This window comes from Eufriesea mexicana, unplaced genomic scaffold, assembly GCF_001483705.2.
Source record: "Eufriesea mexicana isolate 0111107269 unplaced genomic scaffold, ASM148370v2 scaffold1523, whole genome shotgun sequence".
In the NCBI taxonomy this organism is placed as follows: Eukaryota; Metazoa; Arthropoda; class Insecta; order Hymenoptera; family Apidae; genus Eufriesea; species Eufriesea mexicana.
Window position 1 is genome coordinate 26,767 of NW_016909723.1, and position 24,400 is coordinate 51,166.

Sequence of the window (24,400 nt, forward strand, 5' to 3'; positions counted from 1 at the left end):
ATAGAAATATTTCTTTCAACGTATATCGGCGATGAATTTGGCAATTGTTTTTATTGATTTGTTAATATTTTTAATCTGCCTGAGAAATATTAAAATCAATATTAAAGTAAGATACGTAAAATAGGTTGCATGATTTTGTTTTGTATTCTTTTGAAAAATTAAGCTGTGAGTAATTTTTAGTGTTGAATGTAAAACAGTATTTTTATTTTCATTTACTGAAATAAGACATTGTATAAATTAATTTGGTTTAAAACTAAGGCGTGTTAAAACGAAATTTAGGTGTGCGGAGAAGCGCCATTGTTGCCGCAAAAGTCGAAGAATGACGGAAACAGACGAAGTTAGATTGTAGGAGACGACGACAACGACGACGACGACACGACGGCGAGGTCGAGTGGAGATACAAGTGCCAGTGTGGACGATACGGACGTTGTGTGAACAAGTGTAATGAAAAACAGAACGTAGGGATCGCGACGTATTTACAATCTTGTTGTATTTTTATTTGACTGTCATTTAAAGCGCCCAACACTTTCTTCCTGGACTGTGTGAAAGCGGTGATTCGTGAGTGACACACCTACCAGGATTATCATACTTTTTCTCTCAATATCTTCAGGCTTTTTTTCTCGCCATTCTTTCGCTTCGTCCAGTCTCATATATCCGCAACGATTCGTTGTCGGTAGTTATATCGCGCGCGCGTGCGCGCGCGTGTGTGTGTGCGTGCGTTTGTGTGTGCGTGCGTTTGTGTGTGTGTGTGTGTGTGTGTGTGTGTGTGTGTGCGCGCGTGTGTGTGTGCGCGCGCGCGCACGTGTGCGTATGCTTGATCGTGTACGCTCCCTCATGTGAACGACAATAACGACAAAAACATTGACAGTGACGATAACGGTGCGCGTCCACTGACGTTTCGTTTCGGATCGACTGCGTCGCGTGTGTATACCCACCAGTTGCCTGTTGCGTAACTACGATTTTACGATAGCCGTCTTCTCGTCGTTCCGTTCAGCGCAGGTTCAACATTGCTGGGCATGCAGCATTTCATCAATTGTTAGCAAAATAACGGACGCGACGCAATCAGCTTCTTTAACGGGGTGAGTGTAGTAACATGGTACGATGTTTACAGTGAGGATGGTATCGATTCAATATCGATGTTTGAATTTGTAGAGAGCTCATTAAATATCGTATATTTAACCTTTATTGTACATTTTCATAGGTCTGACTTGTTCTCTAATAATTCTCGATTTAACACATCGACTTTCAATCGTGCTCAATTGCATTTTTCAAATTTTTATTATTTATTACAATGTCTATTCATGATACTTAGTGGTCTGATGGAATGTCCCCCGATTGCTCGCGTAACGATTAAGAGAATATAGAATTTGATTTTATAATTTTACACGACAGTGTAGATCTGTTGGTACATGTAAATACATAAAACGTTTGCATATTCTAAGAAAGGACATTGAAGGAAAAAAAGGCATAAAGGAAATAAACCTCGCATAGTTTATGTTCCATTCGCATTGAAAAATGCATGAAAGAAAACTGACGGTATGTAATTGGATATAAAATAAAAAATGTGTACATGTATGTACACGAGTAGAAAAATGATGTGAAGTAGGCAACGATGTAATCTGACTGCGAGTAGAGAAAATTGTCACGTTGTATATTGTGACTGTGATACTAATCGAGTATCAATTCATTCCTTTATCGACAAGAAATTATCCGTTGATTAATTTATTTTTCTTTCTTTTTTCATTCTCCACTTTGATTTTTGCCTTTTTATCGTTATTTTTCGATAGATTGCTTCGTGGATTGATACGTGCATCGATATATTGGTCGATAGATCTCGAGTTAGCTTATGTCCGATTACGATCAATCAGAATTGACCGATCAAACGGAAGGGACGATATTCAATGATGGATATATTTGGAAAATATAATCGAGATAAATTATTTTTAACATTCCGTTAGTATCTAAATTGCAGTATTTTTTGCGATCAGAAGGAAAGTCATTGGGAATCAAGAATCGCTTACCATTGAATGAATAATAAGCAAAAGTTTGCGGAAGCAATTTTTTATTAACTTTTATTTAAAAAATAATCGCCTTTCCTCTTTCCATACTCGTGAGTACTAAATCAGTGATCGAACTTGATTGTTCGTGAATTACAAATCATGCGAAAAGATCGTACATACTTGCATGCATATGTGTACACGCATGTGAATTCACATTCTTCAAATTGGATGCAATAAAGCGCGTACTTGAATCGAGCTGACTTGAAATCGATTCTTCGATGAGATTATACAATATTAATTTAAAAACTTGTCTATACGTTGGCGTGATGAAAGTATTCCTTTTGCAATACTTATTATAGCAAACTTTTACTTACTTTCGGCTAAACTTGGTTTTAAAGTAAAATAAAATTTAAATAAAATTTGTAACTCTTTGATTATTAAAACTTATATTTTCGGATTGACATATACTACAAATACGGCAAATACTGGTATGAAAGATATATGGTATGAAAAGAAAAAAAGGTCAAAAGTTTGATGTCCGCTAAAATGAAGTTTATCCTTATCCCTTTTTATCAGCTTTCGCTGGTTGTGGTATTACCCAAATTTTATTAGTATTTCATGGAAAGTATTTGATTTGTCGAGTAAAGACAGTTTTATGAGATATCGATTAACGATTGAGAATCACTGTACGAATGAGCTTCATTAATCTGACCGTGGCTTGGGGGCTTCGGGGCTGTATCTTGTTGTCTACGTGTGCCTGGTATCGCGTTTTCTTGCACCACGTGCGTGCATCCATAGGTACATTTAGATACAGGCGCTCGCGCGCACATACCTGTGTCCTGTCGTTAGCCAGAATCATCGACTTATTATTGCTTCTATTTGCACGCTAGATTTTAATTTTTTGCCTATATTCTCTTTCCTTTCCTCTATTTTCTCTTATCTTTCTCGTTCTTTTTATTGTCTCTCAGCCTTTCACTCACAGACCATTTTTCTCTTGTACATTTCTCTCTCTTTATTGTTTTCTCCCTTTGCCTTCTCTTTTTTCTCAACATGCTTTGTTACCTTCCTTTCTCTTCCTTTATCCTTTTTTTTGTTCGTCTGATTTTATCAGACTCTTACTTACCTTTGTACTTTTATTTTTCTCTTTTAAAAGAAAATTATTTTATCTTTTTTTATTGAGATCTTTATCGGAATTCTTGGTCTTTTCCTCATCCTCTATTCTGAATCTGTTTTATCCTTTATAAACTTCATAAAATATCTTTCAGTACCTGTTTTCGCTATATTTTAAGAAGTGGCATGTTGAGTCTATGCTTTTGATGAATTCTACTTACAACGAAAGTTCCTAGTTTCGTTGGCATAGATACGTTTTTAGATTTTTAGATATTAAATTTAATCAATTCAAGTTGCAAGTCGTATTTGAAGAAGGTAAACAAAATATTTCATCATTCAAATTTCGCTCTAATTACAACTGTAGATTTCATGTAGTCACGGTTTAGGATGAAAATATGTATCACGAATTATTCTCGTTTTTCTATAATTAAAATATTTTTAAACATTTCAGACTGAAGAACTCTTTCATCGAATTGATTCCATTGAATTCTCATTTTCTACTTTCACGTTAAAATTCTGTAGCAGCTATCGTTTATTAAGAATAGATTGAAGGAAGATATATAGTTAGAAAAAGATATCTTGTTCGGTGTTGTAAGATTTTTAATTTTTCTAAATAATCATTAAGAGACAAGACATATTGTAATAATAGAAATAATGTATCGAGACCTAGCTGGTGACTGATCGTGAGGGATGGAGTTGAAAATACGAGAGGAGAGTTGGTAGTGGAGATGATGGTGTTGGTGATGGAGACGGTGGTGGTGGCGGCAGTGGCAGGGGCGATGTTGATGATGATGATAATGGTGTTGATGACGATAGTGGTGGCGGTGGTGACGGTGGTGCTGATGATGGTGATGGTGATGGTGATGGTGGATAGATGAGTCTCTCGACACTTGAATCTCTCTTAAGTCACAGACCAAACTGACTTAAGCCACTCTTAAGGCTAGTAGAGGATGTTAACCTTTTACTCTTCTGCTAGCTCATCTGTGACAGCTACTTGTCGTTCAACATCATCTTCCATAACGTTTCAATTTTATACACGACAGCACGTGTTTAGACTGTCGTCGTATTTTTTTTTAATAAATTTTGAACTATCCCAGCTCTTTTTCGCATTTTTGTTTATCGATTTCGTAATTATCAACTAATTATATGATACGAATTTTCATTGATTAATTTTATTTTGATTTAATTAAACGTCAAGTTAAATAATAATTATAACTCGAAATCTACGCAAATACGAGTGAATTATAGAAGTTAATCATGCAATTGTACTTGTTGAAGTATATCGTTACTACTATGAAATAATCTACAGTTATGAAATTGACATTATATATTTTAAATGAATTAAATATTACAAATATTATATACTTTATAATAATTATATAGCATTCTTTCAATCAGGCTACAGAATTCTCTCTACGTATACTCAAGTAAGATTTCAAACAAATTTATTATATACAAATTGTACATGGTATCAGCTTGTCATTGTTACAAGTTATCTATCCGATAAAGAACGATTAGAATTAAACCGTGTAGGTGTTTAATCAATATTTATAGCATTACTATGTAATATACGAAATGTAATTTCGTTTGCAAACATTTTGCATAGGTATGTTTCGTTAAAGCATTGTTACGCACACGTGTGAATATATTCACTCGTATTACGATTTTGTGTAGTATTCGTAACTCGATGTTCATATTCATATGCTGCGATGCATATTTCGTAAAACACGTATATGCCTAATAGAATAATGTGCCTGGCGTACATGCATATCTTTGTAGCATCAGGCCAGGAATAAATGTAAATATGCTATACGTACGTATATGTTCATGGACGCGCGCGTTTTAGCAAGTATAAAGATATGTGTAGTGTGTGTAGTGGGTATTGTGTAGTGCATAGTGCATAGTGCGTAGTGTGCAGCGTGTAGTATGCAGTGTGTGTAATGTGTAGCGCATAGCGTGTAACGTGTAGCGTATAGTGTGTAGTATGACCTGGCAACTGAACTCCCCACGGGGTCTACATAAATCAGAAACTCGAGTCTAAGCTTAGCTCGTGGTTTGGTACTAGAAATTTAGATATACGCACTTGCTCTAAAAATAATACCTTGGCGTGGTTTATCGATTAATCGTTATCGTTTATGCAACTGTTTAGGAACTATTTATTATCCTTTTAGGCAAATTATTGCCCCAAAGATATTAATCGTCTCTAGGATTCGCTGTGTTAACGTATTACGTTACCTAGTGATTTTTTAACATTTCAGTTTTGCAATTCGTCGTACCGAGATTTTCGGTAATATTCCAAGGAAAGAATCCCACTGGTTATCGATCTATAGATGGGTATTGTGCAAATATTGAAAAATTGAAAAGAATCACTGATAACGATAACATTCCGCAAAAAACAAAGAGACGTTCCTCAGTTAAGTATTGATCAGAAGATGAACCAAGTGCGATTGAATGTGTATGTTATGTTTCGTAAAATTGAGACACATAGAGGCATAAAAGGAGTAAAATATTGGGAAGCTAGGAAATAAGAGGCAAAATGAATGGCAGCTAGCAGGTATCTGCGCGTTATTTTTCTCTCATCTTACGATTTGACTTTCGATTTCGATTGATCAACAAAGCATAAGCGTGTTTTCGTGAATTCGGCAAAACGAAAGAACTGAGTATAAAAAGGAGAAAGAGAAGAAAGAGATAGTTGAAAAAAAAAGAAGAAAAGAGGACCCGGAAGGACAGCTTGTCTTCCGCGAATACACCGGGCCACTGACTCTCGTCTTCTGTTGCATAACGATTCTATCCCGTTCGAACACATCTTGCAGAGATGCGACTTGAGAGTCACTGGACCGTGTACCGGTTGTTCCACTCATGGAATGCGGACTAGCTTGTGGTGTACGTGCACATGTATATACGTACGCGTTCACGTTCACGTTCACGTCGCGTCTTATCCTATCCGTATTCCTTCCACCTATACACTTACGTATATATATATGCAAAGACTAAATACGCGTGACGACGCAATTTTTCGATAGGCTAGCGTGATTCTGCAATTATTATTGTCATTACTATTCGCAATACCGAGAAATGTACGTTTCGAAGACAACGCGCATGGCTGTTGATATTTGTTTCATTTTCTTTTGCACTTTTCTTTAGTCTCTCCGTATCCAGCGATTGATGACGAGTTAGTGATTTCGCATCAAAGCAACAGCGTTCTGAACGAATTCCGAAAGTTAAAGCTCGCGCACAAGTTAGCTCTGCACGTTATGCGCAAAAAAGCACTAGAAGAAAGAGGAAAGAAGAAAATACATGTCCGTAACGTCGTGCAACCGACATAAACGAATACGTTTATAAACAATCAAAGGAAGTCGTAACGCATAAATATGTAGAGAGTCAGTCGGTTGCAAGCTTGTTGGGCTACTGTATGTAAATTCGACTTACCGGTTGTACGTATAGTTATTATAATACATATAATTTTTCTCCTCTTCTTTCTTCTCTCTTCCCTCCTTCTTTCTTCACTTTCCCCTCCCTCCTCCCGTTTTCCCCTCTCCATCCCTCTTCTCATTAATCACCACAAAGAAAGAAAGAAAGCAAAGAATCGAAGAGGAGGAAAGATTCGGCTTGAACAGCAGATACCTATATAGTATATTTGCACTTCTTCATATTCCAGGCAAAATAAACACAAACAGCTCTTTCCTTGTATTTAATTGAATGTGATTCAACTGTGCGCCAATAAAAATTCGTTTTTCAAATGCTTCGTGAAGTATGAAATCTGAAGTGAACAAATCTGCAATTTACCGTTACTTGCGATGAGTCATTTCAATTGTTAGAACTTTCCTTCGAAAGTAGTAGGTGGCTAAAGAGTGAGAGAGAGAGGGTAGAGGAGGATGAGGAGTAGGAGTAGGAGTAGAAGGATAAGGAAGAGGAGGGCGGGGGGGGGGGAATCATTCATCATCATTTCATTCGGACAACATGCGTATACTATGCGTTACGAGATACTCATACATGCACTTGGGCCGGGAGATTAAATCAAAGCATTTCGTACAACTTCAACGAACTAAATTTAAAGAGAAAAAGCAAAGAATTTTTAATAATTGTTTGAAATCAATCGATTGAAAGTTCGTTCAATCAGGTCTTTTCAAACAATTAAATCGAATTTTTTCATATACTTTAATCCGGTTTTGTGCATTTCTTCTTGTTGTAGAAAAATCGCGCAACAAGTTGAAGAAGAAAAAAGTGAGAAAGGAAAAGGGTGAAAGTGAAACCCAAGAGTGGGATATTCTTCGAAAATGGCGGCAGGAACGTGTCAATTGATCTGAAGAAATATTCAGAAAAATATAAAGTGAGTATCACAAACACGTGTTTGTTACAATTTTGCCAACTATGTTAATTTCTTCTTTTATCGAAACCAACGAAAAATTGTGTGTATTCTTAGCCAAATTTAATTAACACGTGACTCAATACGTGTAACAGTAATTTTTTAATCGTTTAACCGAAATTTAGTTGAAAAAAAGGGTTTTATGACTAACGAAAAGTACTGGGTAGAGCGTGAATCAATAATTAGCGAGATAACATGTAAATGAAGTATCAAAGAGTCGGTATACTCGAATGTCCAATGCATTATACCATTATACCATCACGTGGTTATACGTGGTTCTTTTGCCTTCAGTGACGAGCATTGTTAAATCCATTTTTACATATTTGGGCGCCGTTTATCGGTTTACAGTAACTTATGCGCTATCCGTGTTATCTAACTGCGTTTATTATACGTGTTATCATTACCCCGCTTCGTCCAACCTTCGTCCAAGAAGAAACCATAAATTCAATAGTCCTAACTACAGAAGTCGAAGAAATAATTGGCTGCCTTTTCTTTTTATCTTTTTCTTTCTTTTTTTCTTTATTTTTCTTTTTTTCCATATATTTATTTCTTTTTCCTCTTTACATTACAAATATTCAATTCTATATGATTCGATTCAATTTGATTCGATTTAGAAAAGAAAAAGGAAGAAAAAGAGAATCAGGGGATTAATCGATGGTTTTGAAATATAATTCGTTATTTGGTATATATAATGCTGTTTTTCTCATCCCTTTGCACGTATCGTTTTAGAATATTCACGAACAATATACAATTGAATGATTAATTGCTTTACATATTAAATAAATAACGAATCGTCTTTAAACTGTTTCATATGTGCGTGCATGTGCATAGTTAATTTTTCTATTTTCGATTCATAATCGATTCTTCTTCGATGCAACCGAAATACTCACATTTTTGTATCAGTTAGTCTTATCGTAAATGATTTGGTCCTTTATTCGTGAAAGATCGTTATAATCTAGAAGGAGGAAAAAAACCAATTGCTAGAATCGCTTCAAATCGTAAATAGTAATTATTTATGCCCGTCATACTTAGATAAAAACAGGCAAATCGATGAGCTAGAATGTCCTTTGCTCGCTTTCCGTTGATAACCTTTTCGATAAATTTTCTATCTCGGATTATACGTAAGTATTATACGTTCAACGAGAGTTTAAATTCGTTGTGAAACGTATGACCAGAACGATACAATCACCGTCCTTTATTCACAGCGAAAATCCACGATGGCAACGGTGGTGGTACAACGAACTTGTTGCAGATTTGTAGTTAAACTTAAAAAAATATGGTAAAATGTAATGAAGCGTGTTAAATAGTGATAAGACACAGTAAAACGTAATAAAATATACCAAGTACTCTTATACTATTCGTATATAAAGTGTTTTGTTCGTGATAGTTTGAACAGATTTAAAGCGTTCGCGTTCAATAGTTTCACAAGTCTCAGAATCTGCGCACGTCGCAGACGTAAGTATATATATACATATACTATGTATATTGAATAGTTAGAGTTGTAATAAGCAACCGTTTTCTGTAGAATGTTGATGAAACCAAGTAAATAAAGTACAGACCTATTGACAAATCCGTCATATCGTTGATAACTATCCAAGTATGAAAAAATAAACGAAGAAGATTGTCTCAACGCATATTACTAGGTGATCGTTGGTCGCGATATTTCCTACTCTTCTGATATTTAAAAATTTCTATTTCAAATTGGTTAACGCATAACGATAGGGTGACCCGCTTCTCGTTATACACTACCTTTTTCTATCGTAAAACACATGGGACAATTTCGCATATGTTTCTATAACAGTGTAAATTGAACGTCTGCATGGCAAAGCAATTTTAACCATTGGAAATTTGACAATTTTCATTTATATTTCCGCACTTTCTATGTACGTAGTTTGCAAAAGGAAAGATTCGTTATTTTAAATAAGATTACTGTGCGCACGAGCAAGAGGAGAAAGAAATTAGATTGAAATTTTCTATATCGAATAATCGTTACAACGCAATCGTTGGTCGCGACTCAATTTAATCGCAGATAAAACGCGTTGCTAAATTATGATGACCTCTTTTTTCGTTCGTCGCTATCGTGAAACGATTCGATTTTCTTACTTGATTTCTCGTTTTGCTTCCTCCTTATTTCGCGTAAACAGTTCTCCGTTGGTAATAATAATTTATCATTTCACTCGTGACATGTGCAATCGAATCGACGACGAGAAATTTTCCATTGATCTTTCTCGCTTAGTGGACTCGAAATACTAGAATAATATATTACACATTTTCCTAATTATTACACTTATGTTTTACCATTGCAGTTGTAATAATATGTTGTTTTTTCTCACTTTGCTCATTTCGCAACTTTGCTAAATGTCAATGTATCACGTTTCAACGATTTAGCTATAATTTTGCGTTCCTGCGATAATATTACTGTAAACGTTAATCACGCCGTGTAGCATTATGTTTAGAAGATCGTGAATCTTGGACACTATTAGAGGTGATAATGTCCATATTGCTATATCAGGGACTTCGAGGTCCGATTATCCAACGGGATCTGTATTTGATAACAACAATGATAATGGTAATTGTTCATTTAATTAAATCAATTGATTAATTGTTAAACCGCGCATGTTATATACTTGTATATACTATAAGTATCAGTGTAAGATCATTCTTTAAACTTAATTACTTCTCTCTTCGATTGAACCAAGATGTCGTGTTGGTAGAAATATTAAAAGAAAGCTTACTCCGTCGCGGAGAACCAAAGGATCTTGATCGATTGTAAGAGGTATGAGGATGAGTGAGTAGTGGAAGATGGCCGGTGGTTGGGAGTGGTAGAAAGAAGGAAATCATTCGAATGAAAATATATACTCGTTTCGTTTGAGCAAAGTCGCGTAGTCATTTAGGTTGTTCTTAGAGGTTCCCAGTAAAATCACTGGTCATTAGAATACCAGCCATAGAGAAAGAGGTGATTCGAGGAAAGGCACTCGTTAATAGCTACGGCCCTTTGCACGTTTAAATAAATAACTGCGTGGCCGCATCCTAGCTGTGTAATTACACTCGCTTGTATATAGGTGTACATGTAACATGGTGCGAGTGTAACTACGTAATTGGCGTGCATTCTACGAGTAATCGGTACAGAAAAGAAAGAGCGAGGAGGAGCGGATACGAAGTTTCTGGTATGCCGTTTCTAAATTATACCCTCGAAAAAGATCGTGTGGATAAGAAAGGTTTCGATCGAAAAAAAATATGCATTTGCCGGCTTCATGTGTCAAATATTTACCCGTATACTGTTCAAATTTTATTTCGTTCTTAATCCTGTAATTACTATTAACATTGGTTCATTTGTGAAAGGTTTTCGTATAACTTTTCTTTCACTTGGTTATAGATCTTTATTGAAAAGTGCTTGTGTAAAGTAATATAACATTTGTATTATTTCGCATATTCTTGTCACCTTGAATTGCAAAGTTTACGAGAAACTCTAGAAAGTATGTCGTGAAAAGGAAATCCTAGCTGATTGTAAAGTACGGAGGAGAACCGACGAACACGCACCGTGTTGTGGCTAACGTGCACATAGCCTCTCTACGAAAGGCCAATAATTAAGGTAATGGCTACTTTTCAAATAGATTTCCATGTGGCTTGATCTGCGCAGTCAGCTAGCCAGCCGTTTATCCAGTCATCCATCGAACGAACGAACGAACGAACGAACGAACGAACGAACGAACGAACGAACGAACGAACGAACGAACGAACGAACGAACGAACGAACGAACGAACGAACGAACGAACGAACGAACGAACGAACGAACGAACGAACGAACGAACGAACGAACGAACGAACGAACGAACGAACGAACGAACGAACGAACGAACGAACGAACGAACGAACGAACGAACGAACGAACGAACGAACGAACGAACGAACGAACGAACGAACGAACGAACGAACGAACGAACGAACGAACGAACGAACGAACGAAATGTAGCATTTGCCCTTTTCATTTTGTCCTCTTTTGATAATTGTATATAATATAGTAAATCTAATATAATTATCTACTTAATCATCACGATATAAGATGACGAGAATGACCGTTCGCAATCGATATTTTTTTTACTAATCATGATTCAAAACGTACGTGTTTTGCCATATCGAAATGATTTTTCTTGAATCAATAGAATTTACTTTAACGCAAACACCTAATTAGGAAGCAACGAGACAAGACAAAAACGATTTACATATCGTCGTTATGTCCTCAAGCATGTACATATTATTTTCCTTTCTCTCAACTGTATTCTAAAAGAAATGAAAAAAGGAGGAAACAGGGAGAAAAATGGATTTTTTCAACTCTGAAGATATTTATCCGAGGACACGTTAGGAAGGAAAAGATTTTTTGTAAAAGATAAGAAAGGTTGGATATATCAAAGAATAAATTATGTGGACCGATCGAGATAAAAGTCATTAAAATACAGTTTATGTAATCACGCGCAATCTGAACGCATCGTTATTCCGATATTTATCTTTCGTTTTTGATTCTTATTGGTTCAGTCAATAATTTATCATATTTTTAACTCGTAATAAGTAATTAGCATTGAAGTATTTACGGTTCATTTTACGCACGTTTTTTTTTCTATTTTCTTTTTTCCTTTTCTTCTTTCTTTGCATTCATTTTTTTCTTTCTTTTGTCTCCTTTCTTCCTATTATTTTCAAACATGTTTACTACATGTTAGTTTCCTATTCAAATTATGATACAAAGTGAAGGTAAACTTTAACGCTTCGATAAACTGTAATAAGAGTGGAAGATGAAATACTAGATGTAAAGTAAATAAGAATGCTAACATATTCAAATTGTCTGTAAATATCTGTATAATCATTTATATAATTCGGGGATGGAGGAAAAAAAAGTGCACTCTAAAGGAGATTTTGATTCTAAAGCCTACCACGGATCGTGGAGGTTAATGATGGACGAGGAGAGCGAAGGAGAAAGAGGAGAAGGTGGATAGAAGCGAAGCAAACATGTTATTTTCTTATTCTTCTTGGTAGTGGTGTCAGCAGCGACGGCGGCAACTCGATATCTGATCGGTACCACCCGTTTCGATTGGTCACGGCTGGATTTTAACCCATCCCACTATTGAAGTATGGATCGCACCGATCAACCAATCGGCATTTAAACCGATAATAGAAGCCATAATTAGCGCGATTTGTTAATGAGTTCAGCTTAACCGCGACGACGATTGAATGAAACGTCGTCGTGAATGCTTTAGTCGTAGCCGTGTGCTTGACTTCGGATCTATGTCCTTTTGAATGTTTCTTTGCGATCGAATCGCTATTTATTATTCTGTCACGTAGACGTTGTGCATTCGACGAAACTCAAGGAATTACACCGACCCGTGAAAATGTCGATCAACTGTCATATACTACGATTAAACATTTCAATGGAATAATACTATTTTTCGACTTCGTGTGTCTTTGTGTGTCTTTTATAAACTACGTGAGCCAAACAACGTCCAATTTTGCGAAACAACACGCTTCTCCTACCTATATATTCGTTTAAGTTACCAAAGATGAATCAAATTCCTGCTCTAAAGTTCTTCGATGTTACTCTGCTTCTTGTGTTGTTTTGAATATCATCAATATACACAAACACATATATAATTTCAATGCGTCCATTATCGATTAAAATTAGTCAAATAAATTTCGATTTCACTAACAATTAACAAACAATTAACACAACAACGGTGCTTTAGCTTTACCAAGCAGTCCTGTTTTAGACGTTGCTAACTCGCTTTTAAGCACTACGATTTCGATCAAGAAAAGTTTTATCCGTTTTGAAGATCGTAATCATCTTATAGCATTTTCACAAGGTGAGATTTATGAAAAGATGAAAAAAACATCGAAGTGAAACGTTCACCTTATTTCAGTTCTCTCTCTCTCTCTCTCTCTCTCTCTCTCTCTCTCTCTCTCTCTCTCTCTCTCTCCCTTTCCCTACCCTTCCTCCCTCCCCATCTGTTAGTTTCATATTAGAGAATTTCGTAATATAATTCCAATTGTACGTAATATATCTGGAAACACGAGGAAAAACATGATGGCTCACACTAATCGAAACATTTTGATACTGTATAAAATATATTTTGTTATTATATTCGTTATTCGAATTCATAAATTAATCGTTGAAATTGCCCTTGCTTCCTTTCTATTCTTTTATTAAATAGCAATATTAGGAAAAAGGAAAATATTCGCAAAATTGGTCAATTTTATAGATAAAGGATCAGAATCGAGCAAACGCTTGAATAGGACCTCCCTTCGGAAGACAGCCGTGCGATCCGCCTCGAGAAAGCATCGCACTCTAGTTTCATTTCTCGGTTTGTTAGTAATCTCGTTAAACAAACGAAAGGTTAAACGCAAAATGTCATTCGAGGCAAATGACCTTAACCTTTCGAGTAAGTTAGGAGGAGAAGCAGACTAGCTGGTTGACTGGATGGTTGGCTGGTTGGTTGACTGGCACGGTTGTCCCGAGGTTTTATCGTTAACACGATTAACGCAAACGACAGAGTCTGAGTGCCAACAATGCTTGCCGCTGATCTTCGATCTCTTGATCTCGCTTTAATGTAACATGTTTCAGATCATAGATCCAGATAAGTTGTAATCTGTTTTATCGAATTTTAACAGAAATGCTACACATTTTGTATTCCTTTTTGCTTCAATATTTAGGTTTAATCAGGTATTCGATTAATCGACAATTTATCATTTCTTCAGTGAGGAGAATATTGATATAGAAACTGACAATGTTATACATGTATACTTCGCAAAACTATCTGTGTATCTCAATCTAACAGTTTTGAGTTACAAAATATATCCTTGCGTAATGTCATTTTTATTGTGGTTTACTATGAAGTCACCAGTATAATTCATCACTAGTACTATCTTTGATTTCAAACGAAACCTAATATTATGTTCGCAAGTGAAGCAAATTGAAAAGTATATTTTCTTTATTTATGTGCTCATTTAGAGTAGACAAGATGGTGCTAGTAGTAAACGGGGTCCTACAAGAGGACATTCCAGCAGATAGCAGATCTTTGTACGCAGCTCACCCAGTATATCGTGAAACAGCGGCACAACTTCATTCGATGCCGGCAAAATTGATGGGTCCAATGGGTCTCCTTTACGTACGTCAACGGGAAATGGCCGCTACTTTACCACACGACAGTAATGATTTTTATTCATTTGATACACTATCCTTTTTATTCATTGATACTCTGTAATTGATACTCTCTTCTTGCGTCTGTTGCGTGCGTATATGTGTACCTGCATGCGTGCGTACGTACGTGCATGAAAAAAAAGAAAATTAACATCTTTTCAACATTGATATGCAATATGACCTCATATATTACTAATTCATTATTATTCCATTTTCATTTCATTTTTATCTCTGTATTTAACTGGCAGAATCGTATCGTACTCATCAATTGAAAAATTTTTGTTAATCTTTCTTTTTCAGAAAACGTGAGCATTATTGGCTCTGATGATATGACAACCTGTATAATTGTCGTTGTGAGGCACTCCGGTAAGCCGTAGTATAAGGATTTGCGTTATTTGTTAGTATTGTCATGTTAAAAATAGAAATCAAATGACTTATTTAAACAAAATACGTTGAACCACGTACACATGCCAGCATTAATAGGTTCGTTTATTGGTGTTTAGGTTCAGGTGCTGCAGCGTTAGCGCATCTGGATGGAGCTGGTACGGAAGATGCAGCAGCAGCGATGATCCAAAGGGTAACCGAACTCGCCCTTGGATTTCCAGAGGGTCGTTTAGAACTACAACTCGTCGGTGGTTATTCCGATCCAAGGAATTATTCCGAAGAATTGTTTTGCAATATTCTTTGTAAGGCTTCTATCTTTCTCCCAGCATTTCACAAACAACCAGTCGAAATCGACTTAACTTTATGTTGCGTGGGTGAATTGAACACAACAGTAAGAGGTGGCATTCATTGGCCGGTAATATATGGTATCGGTTTGAATGTGAAAACGGGCGAGATATTTCCTGCAACCTTCCCTGATAAAGGACCTGATCAGGCGCTAAGATGCGCCAGACATTTAACCGGAGGTCAACAAGTACGTATGTCATTATCCCCAAGGGATCGCAGTATACGTAAATGCAATTTCAGTACAATCTTGTTTAATCTAATTTACGTTGTTTACCATAGTATACTAAATCACACAAAATTGTATAATAGTACACCAAATTTTTATATTATTTATATCGATAATATTTTCTCCTTTTACAGGTTCTGGATGTTTACGACTGTACACTTGGTTTACTTAGAATCGGCCCGTTCAACTACGATCCTTTAAGAGGAGTCGACCTTTGGTTAGCTCAGTCAGATCAATTTATTCTTCAACATCTTTCGACTTGCCCAGAAGTAGAACTTCCACATTTTGTGTCACAGGTAATACGATGTAACTGCGTTTTCGAATGGCAAGATCTGCCATTGACAAATGTTTCTATTCTATTGTGCGATTATTTTTCCATTCACGTTCATCGAAATAATCTGTCTTAGGTACGAGCCACGCTCAAGTATATACAGGATAATCAATTCCCGGCCGTCACCGTCTTCCGTGATAATAGACCTCATTATTATCGTCGAGACGAAACTACCGGTGTTTGGCAACCCATCCGATATTGATACCGACTATTGTTATGCTGCGAAATTCGTACGAAAAAATATCCCTAAAACGACAATTGGCGAAATTTTCTTAACAATACATAACATTCGTAAAGTAGAGTAACGAGTCGAAGAAATTTTATTACATGAAATCGTTGTAATAAAATGAATGTACTATGATCTATGGTTTGTGTCTTATACTTTATATTTTATATTATGTTTTATACTTGGTATTGTTGATGAGATATGTCTTTCGTGTTTATTATTCTAAAAATTAGGTGTATAAGATGTCGCTGAATGCGATGATGATAGATATGCACGCATCATCTACATGTCGTATATTATATATTTTGCGGTTATTATATTTAACGATAAGACATACAACGATAGATTTTGCGATATTCGCGACTGATTTGAAAGTAAGCAACGACGAAGAGAGATGATTAGGTAATTTTCCGTAGAATAATATTTCCAAACAATTATTATTGTTAAGAACGGTAGCCTAAGGGTATGTACTTCTCGATGGTTGTTGACTTTAATATTTCTAATTTTTAGTTTCTTTTCCAAGAAATCTTTACTATTAAATATGCAAACGATAGCTACAAAAATTTAAATTAAAAACACTATTGTACGTTTTAGATACATTTCCTTTATTGTTTCTTCATTCTGTTAACGATAGTAATAACCAATGTGATCATGATACTTCATTTTCAATTCCGCATTGTGAGGAAAAAATATAAAGGCGCAAGTGCTGAATTGAAATGATTAGAAAAAAAATTCGTTCGTATTTATAATTTGTACACGACTCGCGTACACGTATACAGAAAGCTATGTACTTTTTCCTTCCCCTTTTCTCTCCCATAAAAAATAGAGGCGAAATTCGTGAAATATAACATTCCGTACTTGCCATAAAAGCAAATACAATTAGGAAAGTCAGATAATATTGTAAATAATTATGTGGAAGTTGAGCAGGCGAGTTTCAGAGAAAAGGAAGAATCTTTGTTAGAGGTAAAAAAAGGAAAAAGGAAGAAAGAAAATATGTTTCATAGTCAGTTATTCGACTGTGTTACTGTTTTCTATTACTATTCACTTTTTCAGAGAAGCCTGAAATATGTTCTATATAATAATATTGTAAAGTAAAATTCAAGCATTATGTTCGAATAACTTTGCTGTCAAAGAGCTTGGAAATCAAGACGATTAATGTACAAATTGTCGATTATATTAGAAAAGAAATAAATAAAAACATTACGCTTATTCTTAATAATGATGTACGGCTACGACTGAATAAAAAAAAAACAGTTCAATTTGATATAAAAGGAAAACAAACGATCTTCACAAATTGCCATTGTTCTAATGATTATGAAATAATAATTGTAAAGGAATTTTAAAGAAATTTAAAAGATATATTTTTTACTGCGTCATATAAACGGCAGCAAGTAGCATTCGTTGCGATGATCAAGATAAGAACATTGGCATTAATATTGCTGATGTCGATAGTGTTGATTAATATCCATGTGAATTACGATGTAAAGCGTGGAAACGCTCGATAGGGAGAACTGTATATCAATTGTTTATCGTTCTAACTAATAATATTTTACTGACAGTTCACCACTTTTATGCTTATCATACAATTTTCTTGATAATATAGTTACAATTTGTTTATATATCTTTGATTTTGCTCCTCGTCTTTATTGTCAGTTCTCCTCTTTTATTTTGTATCTTTCAGTTTTCTTTCTATATTCTCTCGTTTCGCGGACATGATTTTATAGTAACATTATGTGGTGATATATTTATACAATAAAAGATCGATTAAACATTTTCATAATAATTGCGTCTCATTATATATTTACCAAGAAAAATGCCAATTCCAGATGATTAACATATCCATTTACGAACAAATGTACATTTGAAAAGCTATGCATGTATTGGACTATAAAGGAAAGTTATTTGTATTCTTTATGTTTCCCCTTTATATTAAAATAACAAACAAGTCTTGGTATTTTATCTCTTTACATGTAAAATCACGAATTCTGTTTTACGAAATGAGCGGATTTACCTGTCGCCTAGTTAAATAACTTGCAATTATACGAGTGAATAACGACACGACGTTTCTAAAAAAAAAATGATATAACGTTACGAAAATAATGAACAACGTACTGTACTGTACTTTGGAGAGTACAAGAAATGAAATGGATGAAAAAAGGAAATAGTAAGGGAAAGATGTGTTGGTCGAGGGCAGCAGTGAGGGGGAAGGGGGAGGGCGAAAAATGGAAGGAAATGAAATTTTTACATGGAACCTGTTATAAATTGATACAAAACTCGTCCATCCACATTAATTATAATCAAAAAATAAATTTTATTAATAGTAAAATTGTATAATTTAGTAATATATTATCGATACTGGTGAAAATGTACAATGTTCCATACTAATTATAAACGGTTAATCGTTTACTTTGTTTTGTAGCAAATTAATTTTATCTTGTTCTAGTTTAATAATTCTATTTATCAATCAGATTAGTTTGAAAAAGAACTATAATGAAATCGATCAACTATGAATCAGGTGGAATTTGCACTAGATAACTGTATAGTTATTGAAAATTATTGAATTATTACACTAGATGATCGTTATCAAATACTATCATTGTATTCAAATTCTTACGCATATTTAATCGCACACTATATTTTGATTATTGAACATATACATATAACAGTGTTAATAATAATTGGTGTCTATATTTTCTGAATTGCATGCAAGAATAGCATAATAGGTGAAAGAAAGTTAATGTGCCGTTATACAGATACAATCGACCGCATTATCGGAAAATAAATAATGCTGCGCACGCTCCTTAAAGGGAAGTTGATTTTCATAGTACCCGGCGGCTAACGCAAGTCATAACAGAACACTCCGAAGGGGGTTGTTCAGTGTCGCCTTGACAGCAGCCGAGATTGGAGTTAGATTCGTTTTTTTCGTATTGTATACTGTCGCACGTTGTCCAACGTATAATCTATTCTATTACATTCATCCAAAACTAGAATCCATTACCGATTCTATTTGTGCCGTGGTAAGTTATGTTTATTCCATGTTCTATAATAATTTACAAATAATGTTTTGAAACTGATTATTTTCGACACACACGCGCGCGCGCACACACACACGCGTGTATATATACATATATATGTATATATACACTTATATATATATATAATCTCTTACGTAATAAATTTTATTTCAATTAAACTTGAAACTGTATATTAACATTAGTTTTATTAATTTATTATATAAGAAGGACTGGTGTTGCAAACCAAAAGATTGTACACACATAGACAGGTAATGCGATTATAACATGCGGTTAACTATATAAAATTATCAAAAAAGGAAGCGAGAGATGTATTTCCTGGTTCAAAGGTTGACGAAACGATAAGTACTTTTTTTCGCGTGCGCATTCATCTTATAAGACTACGTACATATGATAAATATGTTTTTCTCGTAAATGTTATATTTTATTGTTGAAAATGAGGTGTAACATGAGAATTGTATCTTGCTACTTATCCTTTTGTTTTCTCTTGCTTCTCTTTCTTTTTCTTCCTTTCTACTTGTTTTCGCTCTCAAAAATGAAAGTACAGGTTTGATTTTTACATTGTTAAAAAACAAACTTTTTAAGGTTATGTCCGATAGAGGTAATTTTTTCAGTTGTACATATAGTACAACAAATGCATCTGAGTTTTCGAATGTAGATGAACGTATCTTCTTTTCTTTTCTTTTTTCTTTCTTTCCTTTATTCTTTTTTTATGGACAACATAAATAATAAATATTCACAGAATTAAGGACAAAAAAAAGAAATAGATCAAGTTTCATTATTAAATAATAATTATCGACAAATTAAGATTATTTTAGAAGATAAAGAAAATTATGTACATATATGTATAGACGATGAACGGAAAATCTGATTGACACTATATTCAACTGTAATATGGTTTAATTGCAGCAAATGATTTGTATAGATTTAGCGGGACAAACAAAATACAATGTTTATTTAGCACAATCGTTTATCCGTGAAAAGGATACAGTGATAAAAGATCTATTTTTTATATGCATACATACAAACATATATCTCTTACGCTTCATTCTGTCGATTACCGAACATACGTATACGCATGTAAATTTTCAGCATTTTAATTGAATAATAGATATTAATTATCTTAATAACGTTACTCAAGCTTTTTAATGATATAACAAATAAATAATGTCGATATAACAAGTAAAGTGATACTTATATTTAATAAATATATATAAATTTGTTAGAAGTAAAACGATTCTGTCTAGAAGTAGAACGAACAGTCACAGATATAGCGTTACAATTAATTGAAATATCGGGAGGAATGATATCACAGGACATAGTAGTAATAATTATCGCATTGTTTTTCTTTTCATTGATCTTGTCGAACATTAGCGTTTTTCTCTATTATATCTTTAAAGGATATTGCAGCATACCCTCCGATCTTAATATGAAAATTATCGCGATTAATATGCCGTTTTCAATAACGCTTTAAGGCCATCTTTTCTTCTATCAAATCATACATTTCCTCGAAATATCCTTTCGTTATTAGGAGATCCATAACATTCCAATGACCAACGTCATAATACCTGCATATGTATGTATATATTTCAAAGAAATCGCGCTCGTTTATTTAACCTTTATTTCTTCATTTCTCCGTGTCTTCTCTCTTTCATCTTGTCTACCCTTCTTTATTTATAAAAGTGTCAGGACCATCGTTGACTATTGAAAGCGAAACCACCGTATGTTCGATAACCTTAAACTGTTGCACGACACAGAACGGATATTTAACAGGCTTAAGATAAGTGTATTTTGAAAAACAGACATTAATTACTCGTATAATCGTAATGTTATACAATAGTCGAGGATCGATCTTTGATATTAACGAGAGATCAATAATTGTGTCTGACGGCATTACACAGAAATTAATATGAAAGAAAATAAAAATGAGGAGATAAATTGTCAGAAAGAAAGCTGAACAAACATACAGCATCGTTGAAGAAATATTTGTAATCGTCCATATCGATAAGCACGCGAAACATTTTACTTCTTAAAGTAGAAATCTACTCAAGACTAAATTAATCGATTATAAGGATCGAGTGGAAAATTCGTCGTCACGACACACAATTTTTCCGATAAATGAGCTTTAGGATCGTTTCGAAAGCGACAAAAAGAGAGGAAAAGAGCGATGAAAAAGAGAATGATCAAGCCGACCATGGTGGGACGAAAGGGAAGGTTGTTCGACATAGAAATAGAACAACTAGCAGCGCGCGTATCCTGCCTTTGATCGTTTCACGGCAGATCAACTCCGATATATGAAGAGTGCGCCTTTAAATCCCCGTTGTTACATGTATTTTTAGCACGTTGAGCAACTCATATGAAATGATCATAAACTGTTCGATGTTCATACATTCGTTTTATTTCGGTCTTCACTGCAAAGAAGTAACAAATATAAATCGTACATTTCACGCGTAACATGAATTAGGTTATCGAAACTGCCAATGATCGCTAATACGAAAAAATACTACGTAAAAGGTAAATGATATTTTTTATCTATCGTTACGGAGGATACATAGAGTTGTTTCAAAGCTTATATTATAGCGACATATGGTTTGTTTCGCTACGTACTACGCGTGAATAAAAAGTTTAAACCGTTCGTACATCGTTTGTGAACGAAGGCAACTAATAATCGCGTAATAGCAAGATCATAGGAAAAAGCAACGCATATAAGTTTATTATAATCATATAATCTGAAACGTTCGATTATTTAAAAAATATAGCTTTCTAATTATCTACATACATACATATACGCACACATATACGCACACGCACACGCACACGCACAGCACACGCATCATTAAATGTATCGTTCGGAATGTGTACGTACGTTATTTCTCAATTTCCGGTAATGATCAAATTCCTAAATTTCGTTTCGTTTTTCTAACACGTAAATTTTCCAATTTAACTACATAACTACATAATAATAATAACGTAAAGTATAGTAAGCGTATTCGCGAAAAATATCATGAATAAAAAGTTAAAAGGGAATGTTGGAAAGTTCAATGAAACTTGTTCGTAAATAAATAAATGGTGCCCGATTTATTTGGAGGCTGGATTAGAACGAGACGATTATTCGTACATACTCTCGATTTATCAACAAAATTCCACAAGACTTGTTTGCTATTGAATCGACTGCGATAAATAAGTAGGGTAAGCATGTAACGAACGGAAACGAGATGCATCTGTCCCGAGAAGTTGGTTTCGCACGCCAACAACTTGTGAACAGTGCGCAAAGTCATCTACTATCTAATAATCATAGGTGATACAAAACACATTGATGATGTAGCATAGTTAGCACACAATGACAAACAAATCAACAGCTGCTGCTGCTTCGTTCGCCCACCGTTCTACCACTTGACAGTATTCGATGAAACTATACGTATATGTACATATATGTAAATCGAACCAAGATTTAGTACTAGTATATATTTCAGTATAATTATATACCGTAATTTGGATTTACTTGGTTCCTTTTTTTTAGAGACATCATTACGCTATGAATGATAGAACGTGTATGGATAGAACTCTCTTATGTTCCTGCTGCATAAGTTTTAAACATAAGTTCTAAACTACCATTAGCGCTATTTCCCCTCGGTTTTACATCTAAATATAATTTATATACGATGTGTATGTATATACTTCCGAACGCATATCGATACGTTGGGCAGAATTTTTCTTTTCTCATTTATACATATACACATTGATCTTTTTCAACAGTTGCTGGAAAAGTATGGTCACAGTTATTGCTTTGACAAATAGAAATGCGGTTTTGATAACTGATTGCCTCACGAGAGAAAATACCGATACAGGAAGAGAACCAGTGACCTTTTAGACAATCTTTAATTGGATAACGATCAACTAATGCGCAATTCGAATCGTAAATCTCACAATTTCTGTCAATCCGTCTATACCATACCTACTACATACGTATACATACTATTTGCTGTTGTTCACGTTTTACAATTTCAACAATTGACGCGTTAATTAATTTTAACGTACCGATAATAACTGACAGTTGCAAATTAAATCGATTAAGAAGGAATAGGAATATAGGAATGCAAATCATTCCTATAGTTTCATGTTTTTTGAGCAATCGCAAGCACCTTTTTCACATTAGAAATTATCGTTAATATCGTTGTGCCGGTGAAAATACCGGCGAAAATACCGGTGAAAAATAAATAAAAGGTACTTGACAAAAATTTTTCAAGATGATATATATCGAAATAATCGCGAGCAAACAGGAAAAAATATAACTTCTATAAATATGATTATATTATACGGTAGTTAGTAAAGAAGATTTTTCGGTAAGATAAAAAGGAAAGAAAAGATTGTAAACAAATTATAACAAAGAATTGCAACACGTTAGATTCGCACTAGACTCTGACAAGGAGTCACGCGAAACAGAGTACATATCCCGGAATTACTTTCAATTGATACCTCATTGTATACGAAGGTTTCAATTTCTTGACCCAGATCCTTCTTACCGCGTACTCTGCTTTAATTCCCTGGCGTTGGGTAAAACACGTTTCGATCGATCACAGAGCATGCGAGACATTTTCAACGTCTCTTTTGTTTGCTATCCAACTTTTTCCTATCACAAGACGAATATACATTCTATGCGAATCGTATAATAACGAACGATTGCCTGCAGCAATATCGGTGGTACGAATACCCCATAGAGTATTGCAGTTTTTGCGAAAATTCTTCGTTTTATCTAGTCAAAAATTTCTAATCCCTAATAATGCCTAATAATCACCGATATCAACATTCTGAATCTCGATACTCCACGTTATTTGTCTCGATATTATTCCATCTATTCATGATCCATCGGATACAAATCGGACAAATCGATTTCTATTTTCTTCGTTCGAGATCTATATGGTTTGCACGAAAATGTAGATATTACCTAAAATGTAGATTATTACCTAAAGGTCGATGATATAGATCTCGATGTAGATATTAGACACTTCGTATGTTACGAATGAATGAGATTCGAATATACATTTTATAAACAAAAAGTTTTCTGTAAAATACATACTTGTGTATTTTATTCGATTGATAGTATTATATATAGTAGATTTTTCCATTTTTTTATCATGTAAATATGATGATTGATCGAACATTTTCTTTTTAGCTAAAATTCGAATGCTGTAAAAA

At 34.5% G+C, this 24,400-nt stretch overlaps 1 protein-coding gene across 8 annotated transcripts; it reads left to right on the top strand.

The window, feature by feature from the left end:
* Positions 1-337: 337 nt before the first annotated feature.
* Positions 338-17,339, top strand: Ntan1 (N-terminal amidohydrolase 1). Of its 8 annotated transcripts, none has more exons than XM_017901464.1 (8): positions 339-558; positions 869-1,079; positions 7,303-7,440; positions 14,472-14,668; positions 14,961-15,026; positions 15,164-15,576; positions 15,750-15,911; positions 16,023-17,338. In XM_017901464.1, the coding sequence occupies exons 4-8, from the start codon at positions 14,482-14,484 to the stop codon at positions 16,146-16,148; spliced, it is 954 nt and encodes a 317-aa protein (XP_017756953.1). In that variant the 5' UTR covers positions 339-558; positions 869-1,079; positions 7,303-7,440; positions 14,472-14,481; the 3' UTR covers positions 16,149-17,338. The 8 variants fall into 8 exon arrangements, with proteins under 8 accessions (XP_017756961.1, XP_017756953.1, XP_017756954.1 ...); XM_017901465.1 differs by having other exon boundaries at positions 995-1,079; XM_017901466.1 differs by having other exon boundaries at positions 1,000-1,079.
* Positions 17,340-24,400: the final 7,061 nt, after the last annotated feature.

Bases quoted from the DNA above. Each gene is read 5' to 3' on its own strand.
- Ntan1 (XM_017901472.1), top strand. From the start codon at position 14,482: ATGGTGCTAGTAGTAAACGGGGTCCTACAAGAGGACATTCCAGCAGAT. The intron at 14,669-14,960 runs GTAATGATTTTT...TTTCTTTTTCAG, and splicing joins CGCTACTTTACCACACGACA to AAAACGTGAGCATTATTGGC. The intron at 15,577-15,749 runs GTACGTATGTCA...CTCCTTTTACAG, and splicing joins ATTTAACCGGAGGTCAACAA to GTTCTGGATGTTTACGACTG.